The sequence below is a fragment of the Mastigoproctus giganteus genome, chromosome 7 (genome assembly GCF_048544385.1).
Source record: "Mastigoproctus giganteus isolate SK-2022 chromosome 7, ASM4854438v1, whole genome shotgun sequence".
NCBI lineage: Eukaryota > Metazoa > Arthropoda > Arachnida > Uropygi > Thelyphonidae > Mastigoproctus > Mastigoproctus giganteus.
The window spans coordinates 26,006,271-26,031,145 of record NC_143581.1 but is presented as its reverse complement, the minus strand read 5'-3'; the positions used below and the strand labels follow the sequence as shown (position 1 = coordinate 26,031,145).

General features: G+C 39.7%; 1 protein-coding gene across 1 annotated transcript in view; it reads right to left on the bottom strand.

The window, feature by feature from the left end:
* Positions 1-24,875, bottom strand: part of LOC150082700 (uncharacterized) — a 187,439-nt gene that overhangs the window by 49,458 nt on the left and 113,106 nt on the right. The window contains exon 6 of the mRNA XM_090378245.1: positions 10,898-10,949. Coding sequence (XP_090234371.1) covers positions 10,898-10,949 — 52 coding nt within the window. The remainder of the gene's footprint in view (positions 1-10,897; positions 10,950-24,875) is intronic.

The following is a 24,875-nucleotide window of genomic DNA, read 5'->3' as shown; positions in this document are numbered from 1 at the left end:
CCAACCTTTGTATCATCTGCAAACTTGGACATTAAGCTTGACATACCATCATCAATATTATTTATAAATACAGAAAACAACAATGGACCCAAAGCTGAAAGCTGAGGGATTCCACTAATAACATTAGTCCACGATGAGCAGTGTCCATTAATTACCACTCTCTGTCTTCTGCCACTCGACCATCCCTTTATCCATAGCAACAATTTGCCACCAATGCCACACTGCTCCAATTTGTGCAGCAGTCTTCCATGTGCAACAGTATCAAAAGCCTTTCTAAGATCCAAATCTATAATATCAAAGTTATTCCCTGCATCCAATTCTTTTGTGACTACATCATAGTATCCAATCAAATTGGTCAGGCAAGACCTTCCCTTAACAAAACCATGCTGTGTCTGAGTTATAACTGAATTCTTGTCAAGATGATCCTGCAGTGCTTCTTTAACCAGTGCTTCCATTAATTTTCCAGGAACAGAAGTTAAACTCACAGGTCTATAATTACTTGTGTCAGCCTTTGATCCTCCTTTGTGAATTGGGGTTACATTTGCACATCTCCAGTCTGTGGGTACCTCCCCTGAGTCCAAGGAAGCTCTCATAATTATGGCTAATGGATTGCTTACTTCCTTTGCTGCCTCCTTTAATATAACTGGACAGATCCCATCCACCCCAGGTGCCTTTCTTGTATTTATCTTCAACAATTTCTCCTCCACTTTACTCTCAATTATTACAAGATCATCTAGCTCACTGCCAGTGTTTACTTCATCTTTGGCATTCCCCTCCCTGAATAACTCCTCGTGTGAATGTAGATACAAAATATTGATTTAGTTTGTTAACTACCTGAGCAGGATCATGAACAGTTGAACCATCGATATAAAGTGTACCAATCTGATTCATCCCCTTTCTTCTAGAGTTTACATAAATAAAGAACTCCTTGCTGTTTTTCTTTGCATCCCTTGCCAAAGATTTTTCGTAATCTGCCTTCGCCTGCCTAACCTCCTTTGTAACTTGGTTACAGATCTATCATAGGCTTCTGTGTCACATGTTAATTTATATGTATCCCAGGCATTTTTCTTCTCTGCCATATGTCTCATTAGTTCATCTAACATCCATTTAGGCCTGAACCTTGAACAATATTTCTTAGTTGGTATGTAAAGCCTAGTAGCTTTCAAGATAAGTTCTTTGAATGCTTCCCATTTTGAGTTTTCTGTTGGTAACATCATCAGTTGGTCCCACTGTATAGAATTTAAATACTGTCTCCGACCATCATAGTTGCCTTTACGAAAGCAATAACCCTTCCCTTTACCCCTGATGGTAGTTACCTCCTTGAGTAAATCCCACTTCAGCACACTGTGATCACTGCCACCTAGTGGTTCCTGTATCTGCAGATTCTTAATGCATGAAGAATCACTACTGATAATCAAATCAAGAGTATTGCTCCCTCTAGTGGCGCCTCCATAGCCAGGTGGGAAGGAGCAGCAGTGCGTAGCACACGCTTCTTGATTAGACCGGGGTTCGAGCCCGTCACCACCAAATACGGAGGATGCGGAAAGGTCAGGGAATGACCACCGCATATCCCGGAGCAATATGGCCTTAGTTGCTAATGTTCCTAAAAAACCAAATAACAACAACAAGCTCCGTCTAGTTGCCTCCCGAACATGCCGATTTAGAAAACAATCATCCAATAAATCCACAAAAGCCTTGCTAGTGTCTGAGTGACCAACTCACAAATTCCAGTCAATATCTGGGAAATTAAAATCCCCCATTATAAGTCTCCTCCTCTATTCATCTCCTACTGTTTCTTCACTGAAGACAGCATTCCAATCTCCTATCACAATGAACAGGCATCTGTCACTCCCCAGTTCTTCCATTATTTCCTCCATCTGTTCATATACCTCATCTACTTCATCCTCAGTATGGCTGCTTGTTGGTAAATGTACTTGCATAATCAATAAATCTATTGGCTCGGCCTTTAATCTTATAACTATAATCCTGTTGCTGACTTGCATCACTTTCTTGAGGATTTTCTGTGCATTTTTATCTAGAAGTATAGCTACTTATCACTGGCTGTCATTCCCTCCTTTGCATATTACCCTTATATCTTCAGTCATGAAGTCTCCCACATTTTTCCATCTAGTCTCTACTATACCTAATATATTCAATCTATTTTTCTTCATTTCTCTCTTCACACTTTTGAGTTTCTCTTTCCTCAACATTGTTCTTACATTCCATGTGCCAATCTTCACACATGCATACTTATTGCAAGGATTTAGCTGGTTTATGACCTGAGCAGCCTTGTTACTTCTTTTACTGATAATGACACTCACAGCATCTGCCTGTTGAGTACATTTCTGCTAATATTTTAATCTGATGTCATGAAGCTACTAGGGATAGATGTACAAGGTGGTTTCCCATTGCCTTCCTTGTCAGCAATGGCCCTCTATGGAGTTGGGTGCTTGTTTTGTTATGTTTGTTATTTGGTTTTTAGGAGCATTAGCAACTAAGGCCATATTGCTCCGGGATATGCCGTGGTCATTCCCTGACCTTTCCGCATCCTCCGTATTTGGTGGTGACGGGCTCGAACCCCGGTCTAATCAAGAAGCGTGTGCTACGCACTGCTGCTCCTTCCAACCTGGCTATGGAGGCGCGGAGTTGGGTGCACCAGCCGTTTCTCAGACTTTTAAATCCTCCGCCTGCCACTTTTCCATTTCACATTGTCACTTCTGTGATCTTCTGCTGGTCAGGAAGAATGTTGTTGCTGCCCCAACAAAGGCTGTTGTCAGCTTATTTTATGGCAGCCAACCCTTGCCATGTTATATCCATCGTCATAAGAACTGTGTAGCTTTTTATAGAGGTAGACCTGTGACAGTCTACTCCACCACTTCCTTGTGATGAATTCCATCCCATTGTCTGTGACTGTTTATTCAGTTGCATTTATTCACAGCAAGCCCTCAACTGAGGGCCATTCCACTATCTGCAGCCCGTGGATGCACTTGGCAGCATGGGACCAATGTCCCTAAAAAGTCTCCCAGAACCAAATTAACCTATATATTGGTAACAAAATTTCAGTTTTACTGAAACGTTCCAAGACCTTGATCCAGTATGCTCAATTTACTAAAACTTTGTAGGCTAAATTTCATGTCCTATATGAATGCCTTTCTTTAGTTCAATTGGAGTGCAGTCACTTCTTTCTAACGCCCTTTCCTCAACATCAGGTATTATGCTTCTGGGCCTACCTGCTCATACTCCATGTGCGAAGCACCCATGTTCTCTAAGGCGATGATGTACCCTGTTGAATGTGCGCCTGTTGGGCTGCCTTCGGCAGGGTAATGCTTCTTAGTACAATGTGCAGTCTCAAGTGCACTGCCATTGGCTTTACCATACACAAAGTGCATGTCCACATACTCTTTGTTGCTGTAACCTCTTTCCATGTTGAGTATCCATTGAAAAGTACTAATATGCCTGCTACGTCTCAGAGCATTGAGAGAGGGGAAATGGGGAGAATGAGCATAACCTAACCTAAATAAACAAGTCAGTGGTGGATCCCAACTCTGTACAGTTCACCTTGTCAGTGGTGGATCCCAACTAGAAATGTGCAATATCTCGAAAACAATTCACTTAAGGACCCATGTTTACTAGGCTTTTTTTGCATATCGTAGTCTGTACAGTTCACCTTTAAATTATTGACCATCACTTTTGAAACACACCGTATAAAATATTGTTTTACTTTGTTGACAGTTACATTACATCATTTGTGTGCTGCACTGAGATATTAAGTAATGATGCCATGAAACCTTCAAAACAGGAGATATCAAAAACAAGGATTGCATAAATAAATCAATGGACTTTTTCAAGAGAAAATAGCAAAATCTAACATCTCAAAAATAAATAAAATAAAACCTTCTTCGGTAATTTTGAATCAAAATGACAATGCCACAAAAGCTTTATTTTTGATATCTTAAGAATAGGAAATCATGGATGATCAAGTTGGCAATATAAACAAGCTTAATTTATACCAAAGTATGAAAAACCATACTGAAAGGTTAAGAAAAATCTGAGGAATATTTCCCAGAAAGTTTGGACCCATGTGAAATTTGAGTATTCGATCCATTTATCTACAAATGGAAATAAACTTAACAGATATTTATTTAAAGTATACCCAGTAAAATAAAATAAAATAAAATATTTCCAGAAGCTTTCGGAACTCGTGTCCCTTTCTCAACTGACAGAATTTTTAAATACATTACAAGCAAACTGTGGCACGTTACTCATTCGTCATTGTTGTAGCACGGACGTGTGCTGCCTTGCGCCAGTGATCATCCATCAATAAAACGGTTGTCTCCAGGATTGGATGTATACGCATGCCTTTCTGGCGATTTAATGCCTTAGGGTTGTTCATTATGTTTAGTGACTCTAGCCATAGGCGGTGGCGAAAGTGTCGCGCGTGGTCCACTATCTCAAAGTCGCGCTTGGGGTCAAGATCGTGGTTGGTAGCCCAAAAATGTTCTGCAAGCGCGGACTGGTCAGTTTCGGCAAGCCGGATTGCTCTGTCGTGTTCCGTGAGGCGATCCTGGAGACGTCTCGATGTCTCACCTACGTAGCAACTGTTACAGGCCCTACAGGTGATACGGTACACTACATTGCTGCGTAAGACAGGTGTGACAGGGGTCTTCACACTGGAGACAAGTGAACGTAGGTTCCTACCTGGTAATTGTACACATTTTATGTTGTAACTTCTCAGGATCTTCGAGATACGTCCTGACACTCCTGGATAGTACGGAATGTAGGCGGATGATATGCCGACTTGCTTCGGAGGTCTTGGGTTGGAAGTAAGCTCTTGTGCCTGTAACAAGCATCTGTTTAGTACATGGGATGGATAACCGCATCTGGTTAAGTCCGCCTTCACACGGGAGATCTCGTTACGTCTAATTGTGTCGGTGCTGGAATGGCTCCAGGCCCTGGAGAACAGGGTGCGGGCAGTGCTATTGAGATGGCTTGGAGCGTGGCCGGACCCGTAGTTGGTGAATTGACCGCACCACATGGGTTTGCGGTATACTGAGGTCTCTAGATGTGGGCCTACGCGATGCACTAGCACGTCCAGAAACGGGAGCGAACCGTCCACCTCTGATTCTACGGTAAACTTGATGAAATTGGATAGAGAGTTGAGGTATTCTAGTAGTACCGTTTCAGAACCACGTGGTATTATGGTAAAAATATCGTCGACATATCTACACCACGTTGTAATAGGTGTAGGTGGGTTCTGGTGTATCTGCTTCTCCAGATCTTCCATGGCGATGTTAGCTACTACGGAACTGACAGGGGCACCCATAGCAGTGCCATGTACTTGTTTGTAGAGTGAGTCTTCAAAGGTGAAGATGCTGCTAGAGAGGCATAGGTTGAGGGCGGTACAGATGTCATCAGTGGATAGTGACGTCCTGGATTGGAGGCTTAAGTCGCTCTCAAGGAGCCTTCTGGCGCAGTGCACGGCCTGTTGGACGGGAATCGAGGTGAATAAAGAAACCACGTCAAATGATGCCATGACAGAGTTATCAGGGATTGAAATGTCCTTAATGGTGTTAATGAATTCACTGCTGTTTTTAACGGTGTGAGATGTATTACCTATAAGAGGCGAGAGGAGGCTCGCGATGTGTTTGGACAGTTCATACGTTGGGGCACTGCAGCAAGACACTATAGGTCTGAGAGGAATACCCGGTTTATGGATCTTTGGTAATCCGTAGAATTGTGGTAGTTGACAGCCAGTACCACGCAGAAGATGGTGAGTCGCGGTCGGGATCTTCTTATCTTTAAGCCATGCGTGGACAAGTTTATTAACATTTGCTTCCAGACGTTTCAAGACTTTAACGGGAGGATCAGGTAGAGGTTCATATACGTTAGGATCGAGTAATAGGGCCAAGGCTTTCTCTCGGTAGGCTGATCGGTCCAGCACAACAGTCCGGCGCCCTTTATCCGCAGGAAGTACAACGATGGAGTTGTCTTTTCTTATAGATGACAGGGCGGCACGTTGGCGGTGGTTGAGGTTTGAGCACGTTTTTCGAGTGTTGCGGAGGACTGCGGCAGTCTTGAATCGGATCTCGTTGGCAGTTTCTTCGGGAAGGTTGGTAATACTGGCTTCTATGCCCATAGTGAGCTGTGTGATGGGAGGTTTCGATGGTATAACGGCGAATTTCATACCGTTTGATAAAACACTCAGCTGCTCGTTGGACAGTTGTTTGTTACTTAGATTCAAGACGAAAGAAGTCGTGTCGTCTGAACGAGTGTTCGTCTTTAAGGAGTTAGTTTCTATGCTCAAGTTTATGAACTTGCGCTGTTGGCGTAAACGGTAGGTATCCGAGGTCTGACTAGCCCGATGGCAGATGGTATGTATAAGGTTTGTAAATACAATAGGCGAGACCTTACCTTGTATATGTTGTAACAGTCTGGACTTGTTGTAGTCAGCGTTCCTGATTTCATGGTGGAGATGGGATATCCATAAATTTAACGTGCGCAGGCTGAAGTTAAAGCAGGCACGATCCATATGAGAGTTGTGGAACGGGGCTTTGTATCGGAACCCTTTAGGTATAATTCGATTGCTTTTGCATCTGTGGGCGAAGCGTAAATGTTGCCTGTAGCGAGCTATTGAGAGGAAGCATTTTTGCAACTGTGCACAATCGTTGTAGGTATTATGGCCATAAAGTGATCGAATAGTGACAAATGGGCCTGGAGTACTGGGGTCCATAGTTTAACAGATATTTATTTAAAGTATACCCAGTAAAATAAAATAAAATAAAATATTTCCAGAAGCTTTCGGAACTCGTGTCCCTTTCTCAACTGACAGAATTTTTAAATACATTACAAGCAAACTGTGGCACGTTACTCATTCGTCATTGTTGTAGCACGGACGTGTGCTGCCTTGCGCCAGTGATCATCCATCAATAAAACGGTTGTCTCCAGGATTGGATGTATACGCATGCCTTTCTGGCGATTTAATGCCTTAGGGTTGTTCATTATGTTTAGTGACTCTAGCCATAGGCGGTGGCGAAAGTGTCGCGCGTGGTCCACTATCTCAAAGTCGCGCTTGGGGTCAAGATCGTGGTTGGTAGCCCAAAAATGTTCTGCAAGCGCGGACTGGTCAGTTTCGGCAAGCCGGATTGCTCTGTCGTGTTCCGTGAGGCGATCCTGGAGACGTCTCGATGTCTCACCTACGTAGCAACTGTTACAGGCCCTACAGGTGATACGGTACACTACATTGCTGCGTAAGACAGGTGTGACAGGGGTCTTCACACTGGAGACAAGTGAACGTAGGTTCCTACCTGGTAATTGTACACATTTTATGTTGTAACTTCTCAGGATCTTCGAGATACGTCCTGACACTCCTGGATAGTACGGAATGTAGGCGGATGATATGCCGACTTGCTTCGGAGGTCTTGGGTTGGAAGTAAGCTCTTGTGCCTGTAACAAGCATCTGTTTAGTACATGGGATGGATAACCGCATCTGGTTAAGTCCGCCTTCACACGGGAGATCTCGTTACGTCTAATTGTGTCGGTGCTGGAATGGCTCCAGGCCCTGGAGAACAGGGTGCGGGCAGTGCTATTGAGATGGCTTCCCGAAGAAACTGCCAACGAGATCCGATTCAAGACTGCCGCAGTCCTCCGCAACACTCGAAAAACGTGCTCAAACCTCAACCACCGCCAACGTGCCGCCCTGTCATCTATAAGAAAAGACAACTCCATCGTTGTACTTCCTGCGGATAAAGGGCGCCGGACTGTTGTGCTGGACCGATCAGCCTACCGAGAGAAAGCCTTGGCCCTATTACTCGATCCTAACGTATATGAACCTCTACCTGATCCTCCCGTTAAAGTCTTGAAACGTCTGGAAGCAAATGTTAATAAACTTGTCCACGCATGGCTTAAAGATAAGAAGATCCCGACCGCGACTCACCATCTTCTGCGTGGTACTGGCTGTCAACTACCACAATTCTACGGATTACCAAAGATCCATAAACCGGGTATTCCTCTCAGACCTATAGTGTCTTGCTGCAGTGCCCCAACGTATGAACTGTCCAAACACATCGCGAGCCTCCTCTCGCCTCTTATAGGTAATACATCTCACACCGTTAAAAACAGCAGTGAATTCATTAACACCATTAAGGACATTTCAATCCCTGATAACTCTGTCATGGCATCATTTGACGTGGTTTCTTTATTCACCTCGATTCCCGTCCAACAGGCCGTGCACTGCGCCAGAAGGCTCCTTGAGAGCGACTTAAGCCTCCAATCCAGGACGTCACTATCCACTGATGACATCTGTACCGCCCTCAACCTATGCCTCTCTAGCAGCATCTTCACCTTTGAAGACTCACTCTACAAACAAGTACATGGCACTGCTATGGGTGCCCCTGTCAGTTCCGTAGTAGCTAACATCGCCATGGAAGATCTGGAGAAGCAGATACACCAGAACCCACCTACACCTATTACAACGTGGTGTAGATATGTCGACGATATTTTTACCATAATACCACGTGGTTCTGAAACGGTACTACTAGAATACCTCAACTCTCTATCCAATTTCATCAAGTTTACCGTAGAATCAGAGGTGGACGGTTCGCTCCCGTTTCTGGACGTGCTAGTGCATCGCGTAGGCCCACATCTAGAGACCTCAGTATACCGCAAACCCATGTGGTGCGGTCAATTCACCAACTACGGGTCCGGCCACGCTCCAAGCCATCTCAATAGCACTGCCCGCACCCTGTTCTCCAGGGCCTGGAGCCATTCCAGCACCGACACAATTAGACGTAACGAGATCTCCCGTGTGAAGGCGGACTTAACCAGATGCGGTTATCCATCCCATGTACTAAACAGATGCTTGTTACAGGCACAAGAGCTTACTTCCAACCCAAGACCTCCGAAGCAAGTCGGCATATCATCCGCCTACATTCCGTACTATCCAGGAGTGTCAGGACGTATCTCGAAGATCCTGAGAAGTTACAACATAAAATGTGTACAATTACCAGGTAGGAACCTACGTTCACTTGTCTCCAGTGTGAAGACCCCTGTCACACCTGTCTTACGCAGCAATGTAGTGTACCGTATCACCTGTAGGGCCTGTAACAGTTGCTACGTAGGTGAGACATCGAGACGTCTCCAGGATCGCCTCACGGAACACGACAGAGCAATCCGGCTTGCCGAAACTGACCAGTCCGCGCTTGCAGAACATTTTTGGGCTACCAACCACGATCTTGACCCCAAGCGCGACTTTGAGATAGTGGACCACGCGCGACACTTTCGCCACCGCCTATGGCTAGAGTCACTAAACATAATGAACAACCCTAAGGCATTAAATCGCCAGAAAGGCATGCGTATACATCCAATCCTGGAGACAACCGTTTTATTGATGGATGATCACTGGCGCAAGGCAGCACACGTCCGTGCTACAACAATGACGAATGAGTAACGTGCCACAGTTTGCTTGTAATGTATTTAAAAATTCTGTCAGTTGAGAAAGGGACACGAGTTCCGAAAGCTTCTGGAAATATTTTATTTTATTTTATTTTACTGGGTATACTTTAAATAAATATCTGTTAAACTATGGACCCCAGTACTCCAGGCCCATTTGGAAATAAACTTATTCGTCAAGACAAAGAATTGCTGATAGATGTATTAAGACAATGCTTCAAAAATTTTAAAACAAAATACACCTGAAATGAACAGTTTTTGGATTCACAACATGGATCAATATCCCACACTTAGTACATGAGCTATTCATTTGCTTTTACCTTTCAGTTCTACATTTGTGTGAATCAAGCTTTCATATTCATATGACAACATATTCATTTAACTCAAATATACATCACTCTCTTGTTGTATTTTTGGTTAGAAGCTCTCATGAAAAATACATTCTAAAATTAATATGCAATTTTTTCAGGGTGATCCACAGCTTCATGGTAAAATTTTGAATTGATATATAAGTAAAGAATGGTTAGGAACTGCTGCCATGGAGGACTCAAAACAGTCTAATTTTTGAATTAGAAGCTGCTGAGCTTCTAATTCATAATATGTTCATAATAATAATGTTTCATATTTCATTATTATGAACTTAATATATTCATAATAATTAATGTTTCAATAAAACTGAAACTTTGTTACCCCAAGGTGGGTTAAATATCTCCTCATTTAAAATACTTTGAAAGCTCCTATATATAATATTATTTAGAAATTATATAATAGTACTGTTTGTATAATTACTGAAACAGTTCATTATTTTTCTTAACAGATCAAAATATAGCTAACCTCTCTTATGAACAGTGTCTCCTTTGAGACACTGTTCATAAGAGAGGGAGAGGAACCGGAATTGTAAATAAATTAGTCCCTTTATTCCTTTCCTTATTATTTAAATTTTATCAGGTGTTATAGCAATTCTAGTTTATCTCAAGAACCTTTCTTTACTCCAAACCCAAAACCCTACCCCCCCCACCTACCTGAACTATTTTCTTTTTTAAAAGAAGCAAAATCACCTTACCTCATAATCAAAGTTCAATACTTCAAAAGAATGCATTTGATTGAACACTGTTTGACATTGCTTGTTTCACTTATTAATTTCATGTTGCTGTTAAATAACAAACTGATATAAGAGCATCTTTCTTTAAACTTTAGATTTGATTTCACTAGACCATACATGAAACTATCCGTGAAAATTAACAAAATCTTTTTGCTGATAACATTTTAAAACAAATAGATACGTGCTCTAAACAATGAAACTGCATAAAGACTGCTTGCTTAGCAAGCTTATTACAGCTTAGTTTGTTTATAAAATTAGTTATGAAAAAAAAATCACTTTTCATTAAGTTTCATTTTTGTATATTTTTCTCAGACAAAGAAACAAGAAATTACAAAAATTAGGAAATACCTCAACTGGAGTTATTGCCTGACCACATGCTGCACATTTTGGAGCATACATTCTGTAAAAAGAAAAGAAACCAAGTTAACAAGAGTGTCAAAAACGTTTAATGTTTCTCAGAATGTAAAGAACTGGAGCTAGCTTAGACAGTAGATACATATTGTATACTGTAAGAGAATGCAAGCACAAAGCAGACCAGAAGAAGAAGAAGAAAAATGCTTCAGCTTATAACAATTTAAGAATTAAAGAATAGCTGTGGTCAGGCAAGGTGAAAAAGTTTAAAAGCACACTAATATAAAAAGAATGAATCATTAATTAAATCAATTTGAAACACTGCAGTTTTATCTTCAACCTCAAAGAAAATCTTGCAGTTATAGGATAAACATTTTGTTTATCCTGTCTATCCAACTTCCATGGGACTTCAGGGTTGACAAATATTCAAATATGAACTTGGTACTACAACTACCAATTCAATAAAATTATCAAAGAAATATCAACACTAAATATCAAAGAAATTAATAACCAAAGCCTCAAAATACAATAACTTAAAATCTAAGTTAAAAATCGTAAAAATAATGAATAGTACTGAATACTGCTTTTTGGAATTTTAATTAATTTCAAATTCCCTTCAGAACATCATTCTGTTTTAAGCCACTCACAAAAACATGTATTTGAGTCTTCTAAATGAAATTTAGAAAATTGTACCAACATGAGCACTCCTACTGAGAACTTCTGGACTCGTGCAAAGGGCAACAAACTTATTAGGATTCAACAACAGGAAAAATCACTTTGCATATTGCAAAAAAAAAAATAAAATAAAAATAAAATTAAATTTATAAATGTTCATTAAACATCAATACAAATTAAATTAGTATTCATTCACTATGGTTTTGACCTTCAATGTGATCAACTGTGTCAGAACTGAAGAACTATATCAACAAAACAAGTTATGAAGTGTGTTACACTTCAGGCAATGTTTAGCAAATAGTAATAATTTGCGATTGATAACATTGTATATGCGTAGCCTATGCAACAGGAGAGAGAGAGAGAGAGAGAGAGAGAGAGAGAGAGAGAGAGAGAGAGAGAGAGAGAGAGAGAGAGAGAGAGAGAGAGAGAGAGACTGGATTTCTTTTGGTCCAATTTCAATAAGATTTGGAAAGGCTCAGCAAATAGTTCTAAAAGAGTCAAATATAAAATTTCATGAAAATTCATCCATTGACAGTTGATGTATTACATGCAGCCCAACAAAGAATAATAATTTGCAGATTTTTATTCATCTAATTTTAATTAAACTTCAGATGGCTTTACAAATTATTCTAAAAGGGCCACTATTTTTGGGATTTAATGACTCAATAGCTATTATGGCCATACTGTGCTTGTTCAAATACTATAGATGGAAAACATATATGAATTAAAGGTGATCATATAGTATATGTGAGTTTGTTTCAAGTAATTGAATAATTCAATAAAGTTGGCAATTATTTCTTACAATGTGGTGTGGTGCTAATGGATACAAAGGCTGCAGATCTGTCAGTTTGGTAATGTGGACAGTCTGTGAGGACATGTATCATGGTTAAAAAGCAGTGGCAGTGAATGCACTGTGGAGGATCTCTTCCCCCCCTCCCCCGGTGAAGAGAAATATGTGCATCAGATGGATTTATCCAATCCATTTTCTGGTAAAAACAACTTCACATCTGTTGTTTCAAAAACTACAGTTCCACAGTTGTGGTTTGTGTTTCTGTAACAGTTTATTGTTAGTCTGAGATTGCAATAGTTGTTTCCACTGATTGGGGCATGCGCGTTGGATGAGAGGTTTGTAGTCTGAATATTGAACCCGTGCTTGTGTATAATACTGGTTGACTGAGTGCTTGGCAGCATAATCTGCAGTTTCATTCCCAGAAATTCCAGTGGATATTGAAATCCAGCAGAGCTTCAATGATTGGCAAGTTGCATTATGCTGAATCAAGATCAGAATTTGTTTCATAAACGAATAACAGAAGAAAGACTTGCATTGCAGGTCTTCTTCCCCCTCCCCCATGCTATTCTTAAATTCTATGAGGGCAGTAATTGCCCTCAAAGAATTTAGGATTACAATCTGTGGTGTAAGAAAGGTGCTAATAAGATCAAAGGCAAATTTAATTGCATACAATTTGGCAATACACACTGCATTCAATTGGAAGTGATGTAGATATGGTAAATTTTAAAAAGACTGCTGCTCTTGTAGAAGTCAGTTTTAGATCCATCAGTATATATCTGGATACAGCTGTAATTTGCTGATAAATAAACCACAGGTAATTGTTTGATATTCACATTTGAAATACAGTGCTTTTCCTATTTACAAAAGGTGATCACCACAAGATGCTGAATATTAAGCCTATGGAGGATTTAGTTCGGAAGCTTCTTGGAATATGACATTTAAGTGCACATTCCAATGTTTCGTGTGTGTGGGGTATGGGTGTTTAATGGTGCACAAGCTGCCAATGTTGCATTAGCTTTTTCTTTTGCTAATGTTCTGCTATAGTTCACTTTTCACTGCAGACCAAAGAGATATGAATGCATAGGACGAGTTGGTAGGCACTTATTTTGGTTAAATAATTCAGGAGCATTTTCTCCTGAGATGATGTTCATTTGCTTTACGTATAAGCTCTGAACAAGACATGTCTGGAAAGCTCCAAAGGCTATCCATAAGACACAATAGTGAATTGGATTAAGCTACTAAATGGCATTCTTTTAGAGTTGTATATGGGGACACCATAGTCCAGTTGAGATCTAACAAGAGTTTTTTTTTTTTTTTTATGAGAACCCCAAACACGAGAGGTATTAGAACCTATAGTACTTAGTACTGTGCTTGGGTTGGAGGTTGAGAAAACGAAAGAAGATATTTGTTGACATTGGACTTGAACTTCTGTAGCTTGTAATTTTCAGGAAATATGTATGAAGGAAGGTTGTTCCAGAAAACGGCAGTTGAATGAATAAACAAGAAAGATGAAAAGTTGGTTCTGTGAGTTTGAAGTTGGACAGTAAATGGATGTTGGCGGCACGTATTCGGACTGTTTTGAAAAAGAGAGAGCAGGAATTATAGAAGCCAATTCAGAAAAACAGTGCCCATGGAATATCTGTAGAAAAGGCATGCAGCAGAAACAGAACATCTATGGGACAGAGAGTGAAGAGTGGCTGTTAGAGATGAGTCATTAATTAACCTAACTGCCCTCTTCTGAATGGAATCTAGAAGCCTAACAGAGGTTTTGGGGACACAGCCCAGATTTCGGAACAATAATCTATGGTAGGGTGGATTTGCGATTTGTACAGAGTGAACAGCTGTTTGGAAGAAAACACAGAGAGCAAAAGAGAAAACCAAGTTTTTTAGATGCAGAGGTAAATAAAAATAAATAAAAATAAATTATCTCTTTATACTCCGGGACGACCAAACGGTCAGAGGAGTTCACAAGATAGACAGAATACAAGAAACAGCACCGTATTCAGAAGTCACGGGCTTGAACCCCGGTCACTCAAGGCACGTGTACTTATGCACCCGCGCGCCTGACCACTAGGCTACGGCGGCCTATAAATAAATAAATAAATTTTCTGTTTATAGTACTCCGGGACGACCAAACGGTCAGAGGAGTTCACAAGATAGACAGAATACAAGAAACAGCACCGTATTCAGTAGTCACGGGCTTGAACCCCGGTCACTCAAGGCACGTGTACTTATGCACCCGCGCGCCTAACCACTAGGCTACGGCGGCCAGCTAGCAATATTTGTAATGTCTTGTGCCAAGAGAGAGAGAGATTAGAAGTCAGGGTAATCCCCAAAAGAGATATATCATCTTGACTAGAAATCGGAGTGTCACCAAAGATAAGCACAGGAGCTGAAGAATCCTTTTTGCGAGATATAAGGCAAGACTGAGATTTAGAAGGATTGAAATCAACTAAGTTGTCTTTGCCCCACTGGAGAATTATTTGGAGATCGGCGTTTAAGGAATTTATAGCAGATATTCGAGAAGTTAAAGCTGATTGAGCAGGGCAAGGTTTCTCAAACTGGAAAGTGAAATGCAATGTGCTATCATCGGCAAAACTATGGATAGGATTTCCGGTCAATGGAAGAAGGTCATTAATACAAGAGGAAAAGAACTGAACCTTGGGGGACACCAGCATTAGTGGAGAAGTTAGAAGACACAGAGAGTCATCTACCATCACCCTCAATTGAGCAGTCAGAGAGAAAACTGGATAACCAATTACAAAAAACCATAAGACAGAAGCTTGTTCAGAAAACCTTTAGGCCAAACACGATCGAAAGCTTCTGAGATGTCAAGAGCAACTGCTTGTGTTTCACCAAATTTTTCCATTGAATTTGTCCGTAAATGGGTAACAGAAGCCAGAATATCACCAGTGGATCGACATTGATGAAATCCATACTGGCAATTGTTGATCAGATGGAAGGATTCTAGGTAGTTTAAAAGTTGGAGGTTCATTGATTTCTCCATTATTTTAGAGAGAGTAGAAGTAATTGCAATGGGTCGATAATTGGATGGGAAGGATTTGTCACCCTTTTCAGGAACTAGCTGGATATGAGCAAACAGAACCAAGCAGAAGGAAAAACACCTCTGGAATAAGAAAGTGAAAAAAAGGCAGCAAAGAACAGGAGTAAGTTCAGGCGCACAGGTTTTGAGAACAAGTGGAGAAATACCATCAAGACCTGGAGCTTTCCGAGCATCAAGATTTGTCAATATCCTTCGGACATCCTTTTGATGGAAGACCACAGGAGGCATTGAATAGAGCATGGTGGGAGGTGTTTTACCAAGATCATTAATACATGAATTGGAAGAAAAATGGGATGCTAGCAGGTCAGCTTTATCCTTAGCTGAAGTGAAACAGAACCATCTGGTTTTGACAGAGGTGGGAGCAGAGATATACAAAAGTTGCGGCCAATAGCTTTGGCAAGAGACCAGAATGCTTGGCTACCATTAGGGCAAGAAGCAAGTTTTTTACTCTAAGCCTGTTCAAACTCTAGTTTGGACTGATTAATAACTGCTTTACAATTGTTGCGAGCCTTGGTGTAAGCAGAAAATGAAACTGAAGAATTGGAAACAAGCCAATTACGATATGCAATATTCATCTCTTGAAGAGCCCTAGCACATTTATTGAAAAACCAAGGTTTAGGTAAAGGACAAGATTTTAAAGTGGAGTGTGGAATAAAGGATTCCATTCCTACAAGAATAATTTCACTGACACAATCTGAACAAACATTGACATCAGGAAGTTTTGAAACAGTAATCCGACCAAGAAAATAAAAAAAGAAATCTCGCATGTCATCCCATTTTACATTCTTGTAATGCCAAACACTAAGTTGGGAATAACCATGAGATAAAGGCTCCATTGGAGAAGAGACAATCGCCAAGTTGTGATCTGAGGTGCCTAAAAGACCACTCACTTCAACTGTGTACTTAGAAGGGTTGTTTGTGAGAAAAAGATCAAGCGTGTTGGCTGTATGGTTAGGATTGTCCGGGAGTCTTGTAGTTAAATAAACAATATCTGCGAGGTCACTAGTAATTACAAAAGTCTCAGCATCTCAACCAGCTGGGTCTGTGTGACTAGAGAATGGAAGTCAGCTGGAATTGTGAACAATAAAATCACCAAGGAAAATTACCTCACTGTTAGGAAAGTTGGACTGGAGAAAGTCAAGTTGCAAAGAGAGGAAGTCAAAGAGCTCCAAGTGATTAGTGGAGTAGGGAGAACGGTAGAGACAACAGATGAATTTGACACAATGAGGTAGAGAGAGATTTTAAGCCAGAGAAGATCAAAGAGAGGAGATTCCAAATTGCCAAGTCTCTGACAGGGAATATCAGAACGGACATATGCACAAGTACCACCTTTGAGGCGAAAGGAATCATACAGCGAATAATTTTGGGCAACTGAGATTCTGTCAGAAGGTACAGGGAGTTTGGCAGATTGCAAGTGGAAATGGACATTGCGGAGATTAGAACTGAGATCAAGTATATTTGTGAAATGGACTAGGAAGTGTTTGGGAGGTTTAGATCTTTTCGCAGATAAGCTAACTCTATTAGTTTGACAATTCATAGTGTATTCAATAGTAAGAAAAAGTGTGTGTGTGTGGGGGGGGGGGAATGATGTATGAAGTAATGAAATTTTGGATATGGCGTACACATGGTAAGAATATACTCAGATCCTTGACATAAAATGGCCTCGACAATGGCCCACTCCATCTCGTTATTTAGTTTTTTTTTAGGAGCATTAGCAACTAAGGCCATATTGCTCCGGGATATGCGGTGGTCATTCCCTAACCTTTCCGCATCCTCCGTATTTGGTGGTGACGGGCTCGAACCCCGGTCTAATCAAGAAGCGTGTGCTACGCACTGCTGCTCCTTCCCACCTGGCTACGGAGGCGCCCTGTGCATCTCGTGATAACTTATAAACACCCCATGCATTTTCCTTCTCTGCCATTAGCCTCATCAGTTTAGCAGACATCCGTAGAGGTCTAAACATTAAAACAATATCTGTTTGTTTGTTTGTTATTTGGTTTTTAGGAGCATTAGCAACTAAGGCCATATTGCTCTGGGATATGCAGTGGTCATTCCCTGACCTTTCCGCATCCTCCGTATTTGGTGGTGATGGGCTCGAACCCTGGTCTAATCAAGAAGCGTGTGCTACGCACTGCTGCTCCTTCCCACCTGGCTACAGAGGCAGCAAAACAATATTTCTTAGTTAGTATAAAAAGCTTAGTAGCCTATACAAATACTTCCCCAAATGTTTCTTCATTTAGAATTTGCAATTGGAAACCTCAATTGGTCCCACTGAAAGTAATTTAAAAACTTTCTAAGACCACTGTAGTTGCCTTTACAGAAGAAAATTCCTTCCCTTGAGTAGCTATATTCCTAAATAGATCTCACATTGATATATTATGATCACTGCAACCTATTGGTTCTTTTATTTAGAGATTCTTAACGAATGAAGATCTTCTGCTGACAATGACATCAAGAACACTGCTTTCTCTTATTCTATTAAATAAATCCTCAGATCTGTTCTTATAATATTATTAATACTAATGTGTACAACAATGTCACCTTTTGTGCCCTTAAAATATGTGGGCTGTTTTGCAGCATCATTAACTTTTGCCTCTGGCAGACATACCCTAGTCCTATTCTACCTATCCTTTTTAGACAAGACGTCCTATTTCCCTGACAATAGCTACTTCCTATGGGACCAGAACTCTCTGCCACAGAGAGTTCTGGTTCCATGTTGTTGTTATTATTATTATTAGCCATATGGTGCAAGGAAGCCTGAGGCTTATGCTGCACCAGCCAAAAAAAAAAAAAAATTTCTGAATTACCCTGAGAGAGAGAGAGAGAGAGAGAGAGAGAGAGAGAGAGAGAGAGAGAGAGAGAGAGAGAGAGAGAGAGAGAGAGAGAGAGAGAAGTAGAGGGGATTCATCAAGAAAGAGAAGAATGATGATATGCTGTCTGACACAGAAGCATGGCTAGATGCTAGAGACCTTGCTTGTGCAAACTTGGCAGCCAAGTGCTTGATGGGCCCCTTGTTTCAATTCCTTCAAGGACACTGATTATTTTTCAAGCTATCATACAGGCCCATCAGAATGAATTTGCACCTTGCACTCTTTGCACTGAAAACAAACAAAGAATTTAAAAATATCAAATACAACTAAGAGATATCATTACACTATTCTCAGATCATGCAATTGCACATACTACGCTCTTGTTATGTTATTTACTATGTAGTAGTAGTGGCATGTGATGCAAGAAAGCAAGTGTATGAGCTTATGCAGCATCAGCCAAAAAAAAAAAAAAAAGGTGGTTAATTGCTGGAAGTTTGTTCCAGCAATTAACCACCCGCTGGCTAAAGGCAAATTTCCGCACAAATGCAAAGTACTGCATATGGGTAGAAGTAACCCCAGAGAAACGTACCAACTGTGTGGTACTACACTTAAGGTGGTAGAAAATGAAAAAGACCTGGGAGTAATTGTGCTGCCAGGGCTGGTCATGGGGTTTTGTCAATGATATATAGGAATTTTGCTAGCAGGGAGAAGGAGGTGATTGTCCCTCTGTATAAGGCAATGTATAATAACAAAAATCACATTTTTGTTATTATACATTTATAGGATACACTTATTAAAAACTCTAAAAAAAAAACCGAAAAAAAAAAAAGTTAATATTATTTATACTTCTATGGGATTATATGGAATAATACTAATACTAAATAGCATTAATATTCTTATATCAATTCAATGAATAACAATGGCAGAATTCTCTCCCATTTTGACTTTCATTTTTTTAAGCAGTTTCAAAGGCAAAGTAGTAAATGATTACACCAACTATCAGATAAATAGAAATAATAACTGAAGCATTAATTTTAAATAAATGGATAACAGAAACCAATAATTTTTAGGAAATATTAAAAAAGTCTACTTAGCAGAGTTCAAAATTTGCTCCCACTCTTTGCTCCTAGTATATCCCTCAAACCAAAAACATGGCGTGTAAAGACAGCTTGTAATACTCTAATTCAAACATTAGGTATGTATGTATGTATGTAGGAGTCTTAGACAAAAAGCTCAATAATTCCTAGATTTGTTTTACCTGTTATTCCTCCTCCACAAAAAAAATTACTTGCATTTTTTTTTTTTTTTTTTTTTTAATAATTACATAAAATCATTTACTTGAGAAGTAAATAATTCATTAGAAGAGTATTTACTGTTTGGAAAGCTTTTACAATTCATTTTTTCTCTATATTAAAGAAGTTTAAAGGAAACATTTAAACATATTTTCCTTCTTTGTTTTAATTTTAAGTTTTGTAGGTTTCTCACTGTTAAGTTTTATTTCTATTACTGGTATATAATCAAGCTTCAGAGAGAAAAATTAATTCAATAGCTGATTATTTATCTACTAAAACTGTTTACTGCTGTTATCCCCTACATAAGCAAAAATTTCATGATTTAGTGTAGATTGAGTAGTTTCAAATGAAAGGCACAAGTGAAAACACAGGGTGTTCATTTTAAAAGTAAACCCACATTTTTTGCATTACGTATTTCCTTCCCAATGAATTTTTCTTTTTGGAATTACTCAATTTTGTATTTAAAAATTAACTCAAATTCTGGTTTATACTCAATTGCTGGCTGAGACTTTTCAAATGATATATAATTTGTCTTTATGGATACAAAACTTTAGGGCAATATCATGAACAAACACACACCTAATGCTCGGCTACTGTACATTTGGTTAATACACATTCCATACTGATACCATCTGTCCAATATACATACATATAACTGAATGTTATATACAGTTTTGTGCCTTTGGTGCACTATGATGTTATCCTAGTAGATGACTACAGTAACTGTGCACTCCTAATTCCTGTGAGCATCTGTAGAACAAAAAAAAAAAAAAAAAAAAAAAATTTAGTTATTTATAAGATTGGAAGATACTGTTACAATGGTTTCCAAGCTTATCTCCATTGGATATCAAAAAAGCAGATATTCTTGGCTAATAACAATCTAATTAATGAAACAATTCCTTGTGGTTGTATTCCTCAGAACGACAACAAACAATGAAATGACAAACATTATTGCCGATCAACCTATCCATGTACTGACTTGAACATTCAAAGGAACTGGATGCAAAAAATAACTTTGATATCATATACTTGGATTTCAGGAAAGCTTTTCATACTGCTGAACATAAAACACTACTGTACAAACTGGAGCAGTAATAGTAATAGAGGCATGTGATGAAAGAAAGCAAACGTATGAGCTTATGTAGCATCAGCAAAAAAAAAAAAAAAAAAAAAAAAATTTACGCAACCGTCCCCTCTAAAAGTTTGTCCTTTTCCTCGAATTTATTTAAGCTATCAACTTCCACAATGGCAGATAGAAGTTTGTTCCAGCAATTAACCACCTGCTGGCTAAAGGCGAATTTCTGCACATCTATTCTACAACTGTCTTTCCTCAATTCTTCTGCTTGCTCTTAACCTGAGCAAGCAGAAGAATCCCATCAGAATTCAGCATGCTCAACCCATTCAAGGCCTTGTACACCTCAATCAGATCACCTTGTTGGTCTAATCTCTAGCCGCTGCAATTTGCAGAACAAGCCTCTCTTGGCAAGAGGATCCCTTCATTCCCCTCACCAATCTTGTTGCCCTTCTCTTCACATGCTCAAACAAATCTACATGCTCCTTAAAATGAGGCCTCCAGACCTATATGCAGTACTCAAGGTGTGGCCTGGCAATTGCCTTATACAAAGGGATAACCACCTCCTTTTCTCTGCTAGCAAAATTCCTGTATATCATTGACAAAACCCCACAATCTGCTCTTGCAGCCAGTCTGCATTGCTTAGAAAACTTCATATCTGACCGCACAATTACTCCAAGGTCTTTTTCATTTTCTACCACCCTAAGTGTAGTACTACACAGTTGGTATGTTTCTCTGTGGTTACTTCTACCCATATGTAGTACTTTGCATTTGTTAAACTTCAGTTGCCAACTTCTCAGCCCATCTGTCCAAATTTTCTAGATCCTGTTGCAGTAGCACACTGCCATTAACAACCCTGCCAACCTTTGAATCATCTGCAAACTTCAACACTAAGCCTGATGTACCTTCATCAATATCATTAATAAATATACAAAACAACAGTGGGCCCAACGCCGAACCCTGTGAGACTCCACTAATAACATTAGTCCACGAACAGCAGTGTCCGTTACTCATGTCACCTTTCGATCCCCTTTCGTGAATTAGGGATACATTTGCAGATCTCCAGTGTTTTATGTACAAACTGGAGCAAGGGAAAATTGCTGCTATGGATAAAGGGATGGTTGAGTGGAAGGAGAGAGTGGTAATCAATGGATACTGCTCTCTGTGGACTAATGTTATTAGTGAAGTCCCCCAGGTTTGGTGTTGGGTCAATTGTTGTTTGCAATATTTATCAATGATATTGATGAAGATCATCATCATCAGCCATTATCAATCCACTGCAGGATGAAGGCCTCTCCAGCAACTTTCCAGTTACTTCTGTTTTGAGCACTGGCCATCCATTTACTAACCAAAAACTCATGAATTTCATCTATCCATCTCCGCCTTTGTCTTCCAGGTTTTCTTCTAGCTCCTCTTGGGTACCATTCTGTTATTTTCTTAGTCCATCTGTCATCATGTCTTCGAGCTATGTGTCCTGCCCAAGACCATTTTAGTTCTTTAGGTTTGATAAGAATGTCCTTTACTTGAGTTTGCTGCCTAATCCATGTGTTTCTCTTCTTATCTAACAGTCTGATTCCCAATATAATTCGTTCCATTCTTCGCTGTGTAGTTCTCAGCTTCTCTTCCATTCTTTTGGTGAGTGCCCAAGTTTCACTTCCATAAGTCATGGTGGGGAGTATACATTGATTCATTATTTTACGTTTCAGACAAACTGGGATATTGCTCTTCAGTATGTGACTATATTTCCTGAATGCTATCCATCCAAAATTTATTCTTCTCTTGACTTCCAGCCATTTATCATTATTACAGCTAATAACTTGTCCCAGATAAGTATATGACTCCACCTTTTCAATTACTGCTCCTTCAATCATTATTTCCCTTTCCATGGCATACTTGTTCATCATTACTTTTGTTTTAGCCATATTCATCTTTAGTCCAAAATCCTTACTAACTGTGCATAACTGATTAAGATTTTTCTCTAATTCTTTGGGATCGTGGCTTATGACCACAATGTCATCTGCAAATCGTAAATGGTTTAGGTACTCTCCGTTCACATTGACTCCTTTCTGCGACCAGTCTAATCTTCTGAAAGCTTTCTCAAGGGCAGCAGTAAACAGTTTCAGAGATATTGTGTCTCCTTGTCAAACTCCTTTCTCGATTTTAAATTTCCTACTGTCTTTGTCTAGTCTAATAAAGGAGGTAGCACTCTCATATATTTTCTTCAAAATCATAATATATGGGGTATCTATGCCTTGTCTTTCTAGTGCCCGAAACATTGCCTTATGCTGTATGGAGTCAAATGTCTTTTCATAATCCACAAATGCCAGGCATAATGGTGTTTTATATTCATTTGCTTTCTCCATTAGCTGTGATATTACGTGAAGGCGATCCATAGTTGAGAATCCTGTCCTAAAGCCAGCTTGCTCTTTCGGTTAATTCTCATCAAGTATTTTTTCCAATCTGTTAGTAATGACCCTTGTGAACAACTTGTAGATGTGGGATAACAAGCTAATTGGTCTATAATTTCCAATTTCTGATTTATCTCCTTTCTTATGCAGCAAAACTATGATTGCATTATTCCACTGCTTAGGCATCACACCTTTTCTAATGCACTTTGTGAAGAGCCTTGCCAGTTTTTGTGTTATGTCTCTTCCTCCCGATTTTAACAACTCTAAAGTAACTTCATCTTCCCCCGGGGCTTTCCGATTCTTCATTTTCTTCAATGCATGTTCTACCTCATCAGGAAGAATATCGGGTATGTTGTATGTGTTGCTACTTTGCAATCCATCTTCCCCACTGCTGGTATCATTCCCTCGCTCCTTGTATAATTCTCTATAGTAGTCTTCTGCTATTTGAATTATGCCTTCTCTGCTGTTTATAAGTACACCATCGCTATTCGTCAGTTTCAGTATCATTTGTCTTTCTGTATTACTGCTCATGGCTGCTGATTCAAATCCTTTGTTTTCCCTTAATGCTTGTTCTACTTTTCTTGTGTTAAATCTTCTTATGTCCTCTCTGAGTCTCTTTCTAATGGCTTTGCATAACTCAGTATACTCAATTTTCTCCGTGTCAATGTTTTTCTTGCTCTTCATTTGTCGTCTTCGGTTCATCATGACAAGTGTTTCTTGACTAATTTTTTCTTCTTTGGATTTCTGTTTCCCTATAGGTTTCTTGGGCTTTATCACTTTCAGAAAGTTGTAATATTCCTCGTCGATATCTTGGTCCTGAGCAGTCTGCAGAAGCTCAAACTTGTTCTTAAGTTCCAGTACATACTGCTTTTTCTCCTCCTCTGTTATCTCAAAGACCTTTGTATTATCTACTTGAGTCAGTTTTTTCCTTTCCTTTCCTACATCTATATCAAGTGTACATCTTACCATTCTGTGATCACTTCCAACATTTACCTTATTCAGGACGGTAACATCATTCACAATATATCTTCTGTTAGTGAGGATGAAGTCGATTTCATTAGTTGTTAATCCATTTGGACTCTTCCATGTCCACTTTCTGTTCACCCTTTTCTTGAAAAAAGGGTTCATTACTGACAGTCCTTGAGATTCTGCAAATTCCACAAGTCTTTCACCTCTTATTTCTTTCACCAATTCCAAAATTTCCTATAGTTCCTCTTTCTGCGCTGTTTTGCCTTTTTCCAACCTTAGCATTGAAGTCCCCCATAATAATAGTGTAGTGGGTTTTCTGCTCATCTAGAAGACTCAATTTCGGTGTACATTTCTTCAACCTCTTCATCATCATGGCTCGATGTTGGTGCATAAATCATTATAATCTTTAGCTTGTACCTCTTAGAAATCTTGACACCCTTGGTGATGTATTTTTGAATTCCAAAATGTTGTTTTTAAAATCTTTATGGACCAGAAACCCAACTCCACCATCACTCCTTTCACTGTTTCCATTAGTGTACAGCAGATTTCCACTTGATAAACTTATAAGTGATTCATGAAGATATATCAGGCTTAAATGTTCACGTTTGCAGACAATATGAAGGTTGGCAGGGTTGTTAATGACAGTATGCCTGTTGCAGCAGTGACAGTACACTGCTGCAACAGGATCTAGAAAAGTTAGGCAGATGACTGAGAAATGGCAATTGATGTTTAACATTGACAAATGCAAGGCAATGCACATGGGTAGCAGTAATCCCAGAGTAACTTATCAACTATGTGGTACTACACTCTGGGTAATGGTAAAATGAAAGACTTGGGGTAATTGTACAATCAGATATGAAATTCTCTGAGCAGTGCAGACCTGCTACCAGGACAG